Source organism: Branchiostoma floridae, chromosome 15 (genome assembly GCF_000003815.2).
Source record: "Branchiostoma floridae strain S238N-H82 chromosome 15, Bfl_VNyyK, whole genome shotgun sequence".
Lineage (NCBI taxonomy): Eukaryota > Metazoa > Chordata > Leptocardii > Amphioxiformes > Branchiostomatidae > Branchiostoma > Branchiostoma floridae.
In genome coordinates, this window is record NC_049993.1 from 19,077,331 (window position 1) to 19,084,543 (window position 7,213).

The 7,213-nt window shown below is 43.9% G+C and overlaps 1 protein-coding gene across 1 annotated transcript in view; it reads left to right on the forward strand.

The window, feature by feature from the left end:
* Positions 1-306: 306 nt before the first annotated feature.
* The window catches only part of LOC118431280 (NAD kinase 2, mitochondrial-like), a gene marked incomplete in the record, with an annotated part of 13,651 nt that continues 6,744 nt past the window's right edge, over positions 307-7,213 (forward strand). The window contains 9 exon segments of the mRNA XM_035842396.1: positions 307-610; positions 1,433-1,521; positions 2,596-2,684; positions 3,021-3,186; positions 3,484-3,586; positions 3,718-3,740; positions 4,344-4,472; positions 4,691-4,786; positions 5,761-5,816. Of these exon segments, the coding sequence (XP_035698289.1) occupies positions 422-610; positions 1,433-1,521; positions 2,596-2,684; positions 3,021-3,186; positions 3,484-3,586; positions 3,718-3,740; positions 4,344-4,472; positions 4,691-4,786; positions 5,761-5,816 (940 nt within the window).

Genomic DNA, 7,213 nt, shown 5'->3' on the forward strand with positions numbered 1-7,213 from the left:
ATGGATTTTCAAGCATGGCACAACAATCGAATGATGCTCACGGCACTATCTGTGTGTGAATTACATTTTCGCCTTCTTCTCCTGAACGAAAAGGGGTGAGTCATTTTTGGATAGAAAAGGGGTTTTATAGTCACATAATTTTTAACTTACCTTTCCAAAGCTCTACGAGAAATCACATTTGAGCTAAATTCGACAATGATATTTTCAAGTTTTGAAATATATTTGGTGTCTAGGTGTTTTTTTTTCCTTTTCAAATACATATTGGATTTTATATCCTCCCCCTGATACTAAAATGGACTGTCCCACAATCACGTGAACAAACATGGCTGCCACGGGTTCGCAGATTTGTGTTTTCGACGCTGTTTTATAGCATTTCGTCCAATATTCTCACCTGACGTCATCTCAAACTAAGTTCAAGGACATGGCGAGATTATTTCTTCGCTGTGTGTGCAGAAATAAGATGTTTGAAAGGACGTTTTGCTCGGAAAATGCGCCAAACGACCCTCCGGTCTTCCACCCAGAAAGAGTGCTCGTCCTGAGTAAGATGTCCCGTTACGAGTTCGAGAAGCACAAACAGCCTTACCTCTCGGAGGACGAGCTCAGGAGACGGGTAAGGAATAGGCTTAAATCTTAAGAAGGGTTTACAGAAGGCGTTCTGCTGGTTTTAGAAAGAGCACGACTTGGAATTTGGGTCAGGGGGCGGGGCCCTTGGTGGCAACTTTGTTTACGCTGTCATCAGCAAATTATTCGCACGTGTTCAGTAGTTTGTTTGTTTGGGACATAGAACATATATGAAAAAGTGTGTGATTGTCGATTTGTGTGTGACTGTCTGCTTCTGAGACTGTGTTTATAGGTGTGTGTGTGTGTTTGTGTGTGTGTGTCTGTGCTTGTAGGTGTGTGTGTATGTGTGTGTGTGTGTGTGTGTATATATTCATCCATGTGCGATGTGTGCATGCTTGTGTGTTTGTGTGCACATAGGTTTCTGTGATTCCCTATATACCACAACTGTCACAACATCTACATTACACTACCCCAGATAACCCCATCGGGGGCAAAGTAAGGGGGAGAGTTGAGGTCCTGGCCTGGGCTAAGGGACAACAATACATTGTTGCAAAATGTTTACATCCTCAGTGCTGCTTCCTATTTTAGTCTTTGTCAGTTTGTAACTGGAAGGGTTTCAGTGCAGTGTGGACTAGGGGGTGGTTTTAAGTACAGTAAACTGTAAATGCAGAAACTTTCATGGTGGTTTGATGATCTAGTTTTTTGTGGGGTTGCATTTTTCAATGGCAGTAAGAGACTACAGTGCATGGTGCTACCGTGAACTTAAACCAACGCGAATTAAATCCCCGCAAACTTAAATGCATTTACAGTATGCCATCCTCGATTGTCTTGTTGTCTGAGTCTTGCATAACATCTCTGCTCTCCTCTCCAGCTAGCAGCCCGAGGTTCCAACTATGAAGGTCTGATGAAGAGGCACAAAATCCACACCAGGAACCTGGAGTCTGTCACAGAGGCACTCAGGTTGGTTTTTTTAGGAAAGGACAAAATATTTTAGAGTTAAGATAAGTTAAGAATGATGCTAGATTGGACACAGGGCCACTGGCTTTACCTCACCATCTGAAATACAACCCCTTACAACATGTCCAAGTGGGGATAGAACCCCTCCAATCGATCTGCAAAACTTACTTTGTGTCACAGTGACATGTTAGATAGCCTGGGTACAATCCAATCCAGATAGTAATTTGCTCCTTTATTGTACATTATATACAGTCACTTCTCACTCCAACATTTATTACACACAGTATACAGTCACTTCTCTGCTGCTATTCTGTCTGGGAACCTTGACATCTCTAACGTCTGGAATTGGCTAAATTTTGGACGAGGGTGCTGATTGGTCCCTACTCATGGGATAAAGGCTCAGGCCTAGGAAAAAAAATGTTGTGTTTCCTGTTTCAGCCCTGAAAAAATTAGGGTCGGTAGGTAGGGATTGTCTTTTTTTTTTCTTGTATTCTTTTTTAGGATGGCCAAAACTCTAGTGATACATATTTCAATACAGTTGAACAAAGTAAACTGAAATGCATGAGGACACTTGTCTTTTAATGTCAAACTTTAATTTCGTGCGTGATAGGTACATTTATCCTACATTTATAGATAGGACAAGCAGTGTTTTACTTCAATAGGAAGCAGGCTGAATAAAAATTCGAAGTGGAAGCTATGTGACTCCACTGCCCACCCCAAAAAAAAGTCTAGGGTCGGCAGGTTTTTTTAGGGTAGGTAGGGAAACAGGAAACGCAACATTTTTTTTCCTAGGCCTCATTTGAACAAGCGTTCCAACACCCGAAATGCCCTAGCTCCGTCTTTTTGTGGGAGGGAGTGGGAGGGCCTGTTGTCATAGAACGAGCACTCTAGAACCCATTCCTAATTTGCTCATTAACTGGTGTCATCACCAAAAGGTTTGAATGTACAGTTCTCCAGACGCGTAGCAGAAGCAAACATAGGACATAGGAGTGAACTACTACCTGGATGGTACCTAGGCTACCTGTTAGCAACATTTAAAGTCGATTTCATAGAATCTGATGTTCCATCTCCCCGTAGAAGCCATGGTGTGGAGGTGAAGGTCATACAGAAACACGAGTACACCCCGGAGAAGGTCAACTGGGCTGATGTCATCATGTCTGCTGGAGGTAAGGTCACGTGGTTGTTATGGTTACCATTGTCAAGGTCGTTTGGTTTTCATCGACTTTTTTTCTTTATTTGTTCTAAGGATTTTCCTAATTTTGTATCTTTTCATTGGGTAGATTTAGGCTTTAAAAAACACATGATATAGTCTCATTCCAGCAATGTTTTTAAAAAGTCTGTTGTCTTTCTTAAAAGATAGTCCCTCTAGCAGCTGCCTTGAAAACTGCAGATTACAACTATGGAAGGATTTTTGTTTACAATTTCAAAGTGCTGTCGAGAATAAGAATCCTCTCTCCTTTAGTTTCTCATCCCTTCTATCTTTCCCTCCCCTGCTGCGTCAGGTGATGGTACGTTCCTGATGGCTGCCAGTCACATCCTGACCAGGAAGAAACCATTAATAGGGGTGAACACTGACCCGTCCAGATCTGAGGGATATCTGTGTCTACCCAAGGAGTACTCTGGGAAATTCTCTCGTGCGTTGGACAGACTTTTAGCTGGGAAATTCAGGTGAGACTATAGGGCATACTGATCAAGTTACTAGCGTGCATTGTACTGTAGTTAGCAGCCCTGCCTCTGGAACTACACTGTAGAAGCCGTGAGTTTGATTCTAGGTATTGTCGCTCATCCGACATGCTCACTACTGAAAAGGATTGCACTCTTTGGGATGTGATATTACATAGCTGTAGTCCACTGGTCATTGTGCTTGTTAAAACAAGAGCTTCTCATGTTTGTTTACTCGTGTTTGTTTGTTGGTTACTCATGTTTGTTTACTCCCATCTGTTTGTTTACTGATGTTTGGTACAGATGGAGATGGAGGAACAGGATCCGCATCACGCTGGAGGGGTACCAGGTCAGCCACATCGACCCTGTCGACCTGGACGACCTTGAACTGGGAGCACACGATCACCTTGGACCTCATCGAGACTACAGGTGTGTGTGGGAGGGGGGTAGTTTTATTTCTCTACCTTAGAAGAAGTGGAAAGCTTCTTTAGTCCTTCATTACCTTTATATGACCTTGAACTGGGAGCACACAATCACCTTGGGCCCCACCGAGACTACAGGTGTGTGTGGGAGGGGGGGGTGGGGGGTAGTTGTACTCCTTCACCTAAGCTTCGTTAGTATTGTTGAATTGATTTCCATGGATGTCCTTCAACACCTGTGCATGACCCTCAGCAAAGTGTACATGATGACCTTGGACCCACCGAGACTACAGGTGTGTGTGAGACTGGGGGTTACTTTTATTTCTTCACCTTAGAACAAGTGGAAAGCTTCTTTAGTTTCGAGGAATTACTTGCAAGGATGTCCTTCTATACAATCTTTCCAAACATTTACATGATATTAAAGGGGTACACCATAACTTGGAACTAGTGAAATTCGTAACTGATAGAATTAGGTATTTATGATCTTATGTCTGATAGGTGATAGACATTCCAGGTCGTTGGGTCAATGGAAGAGGCTACTACTAGTTCACAGGGTTTTTGGTTTATCTGTTTGAGTGTGTTTCTCCGTTATATAATTTCCCTATCCTATTAATATTAATGTTCACTGCAGGGTGACAGGAAGTGATCAACGGATGCATTATTTCACAATTAATGAACTATAATTAAACAAGGCAAAGAGATAAAAAGATCTTCAAACTGTTCTTTTCCTTTGTGTCTGAGCAGATACCAGAGTGAGTCAGACGACGAGCGACTGTTGCATCCGTCGGAGCGGTCGTTGGACCAAACGGAGACGACGGTTCTACCCATCCGCGCGCTGAACGAGATCTTCATTGGGGAGACCAGGGCTTCCAGGTACAAAGTCGTGTCACAGGTCATGTCACAGGTTGTATGAGTTATAGACATTGAAAATTGAAATGCTAAGTTGGGTAAATGATGTGGAGGACTGCATTGCACAGTCATTGAGACTTTTACTCATGATGACTTTTTCAACTGGTGTGTTTTGTTTTGTACTGTACTTGAACCAGTTACTGTAGGTGTGCTAATGTTGTCCTGTTGTTGTGTGGTTTCAGGACGTCCTACTACGAGTTGTCCGTTGACGGGCGTCGCTGGGAGAAGCAGAAAAGCTCAGGACTGACCGTGTGTACAGGGACGGGGTCGTCGTCATGGTGAGGGTCTAAACTTAACTGGATTGAAGTAGTATTTTTATTACCTGGATTGTTCCCTGAAGAGTTTCATGAAGTAAGTGAATCAAGACCTGTATTGTACATTAAAACTTTGCCCAACCGAGCTAAGCACAGGTCAAAGACAAAACATGTATATAAAAGTATTACAGATCTTAAGTCTAACACAGAAGTTCAGCTTCTTCTCGCTTCTTGGTTAGTAAGTCAGTGGATAAAGTTGAAAGTTCATAGAGAGGACATCAGAGACACTACCTGGGTTAAGGCAGTACCTGGGTTAAGGAGGTTTTATCGATCAGAAAATTGACTCCAAGTCATGAACCATGATGAGGTGGGATATAAAATCAGTCACATTTAAGACTACATTCTTCACACTGCAGCAGTGACACCTAGCTGCAGTATGAAGTACTGCAGTAGCAAAAACTAGCTGCGCAGCCGTACATCAGTGACACCTAGCTGCTGTGTTGAGTACTGCAGTAACAGTGACACCTGGCTACATTACAAGTTAGAAACAGTCATTATCGTCCTGAGGAAGTTGACAGATGGTCATCAAAATATTTGCCAGGAAAAAAACTTTTGGTTGTATGCAAAAATCGTTATACTGTACATATTTCCTATTTTTGCTGATTAATGCTGTGCTTGTGTCCGCACAGCACTAATCCCGGTGCCCGGTGCTATGGCCGAGTGGGTAGAGTGTTCGCCTTGCATCCGTAAGGTCGTGAGTTCGATCCCCGGCCTAGTCATACCAAAGACTCTAAAAAATGGTACATGCTGCTTTCTCTGCTTAGCACTCAGCACTAATGAGGAAGAGTATGGAAGTTAAACACACATCACTACCAGCGGACCAGCCCCCTGCTGTAGTGGCTTGCACATGTGTGGCCCAAGGGCTTCGAAGTGGGGATGGGCGCCACCCTACGCGTCTGTAGATGCATGGGCAAACTTTTACTTTTTTGTGTCCGCAGGTCCCTGCATATCAACCAGCTCACCTACCAGAGCACCAGAGAGATACTCAGGATAGGTGAGTCTGCAACTGCTTTTAGTTTATACAGTACTAGAAGCTGCAGATATATATGATATATGGTATGACTGTATTAATACCATCACCAAACGGAAAGTGTCTGGCAACAGGGGTCGTGGCAGACCGAGAAAAACTTGGATGGAGTGTGTCAGGAAGGACATGGAGGTGTGCGGTCTCACAAGGGTCGACCCACAGGACAGAGCCGCATGGAAGTGGAGTTTGAAGACTAGCCGACTGCTGCCTACCCCTGCGTCAGGGACTCCAGCAGCAGTATAATCGGTCAGTGGCGGCGGCACCGGGGGGCCCGGAAAATGTGTTGGGGTGGGCGTCGCTGAAACCTTGTGTATTTTTTTGATGATGGAAATTTCATTTAATCAAGCTAGTCTAATGGCAAAATTTACCCCCGAAAATGCAGGAAATGGCGTTTCAGAGAGTCCCGATTTCAAAATTTTGCCAGACCTCCCTTGTGACGGCCCGCGTCTTCGGCTCAGGACAATATATTACTCGAGTGTCGCTCTCAAAAATCTTTTAAACTGAATTTATCTATCGTACTTAGCTTAATGTGGCCCCCAAATGTAGGAAATGACGTTTCAGACGGTCAAGATTTCAAAATTTTCTCCGGACTTCCGACCTCCCTAGCGATAACTTGCGCCTCGGGCGCTCACAACGACGTGGTGAAAATTTGTGTGGGTCATCGCCCTCAAACAATTTCTTTCTTTGACAAAAAGGGCATTAGATTTAGTATAGTCTGCCAGCAAAATTTGTCCCTAATGATACATAAAATGGCATTTCAGAGGGTGCAGATTTCGAAATTTCCCCAGACCAACCTTGTGACAGATCGCACCTTTGGTACTCGAAATCATGAAAATATTTTTGGGGCATCGCCCTCGCTATTAAAAACCATGTGTCTTTCTTACAGAATTGCCATCAAATTTAGCTTAGTCTGGCAGCAAAATTTGCTTGTCAAAACGCAGGAAATGGCGTTTTAGAGGGTTGAGATCTCAAATTTTCACGGGGGAGCATGCCCCCGGACACCCCTAGGTTTGTCGCGCCTTCGGCGCTACATGTGTTGCAAAATTCTGTCAGTAAAGTTCGCCCCCCCATACGAAATTTGCTGCCGCCGCCTCTGTAACCATGGATAGTGAGTGAGTGAGTGAGTGAGTGAGTGAGTGAGTGAGTGAGTGAGTGAGTGAGTGAGTGAGTGAGTGAGTGAGTGAGTGAGTGAGTGAGTGAGTGAGTGAGTGAGTGAGTGAGTGAGTGAGTGAGTGAGTGAGTAAGTGGTACAATCTCCAAGTAGTAGAGTGTTTGTCTTGCCCGGCCGAGTCATACCAAAGACTTTTAAAATGCCACAAGCTGCTTTCTCTACTTTAATAGCACCCAGCATTTGAGAAAGACTA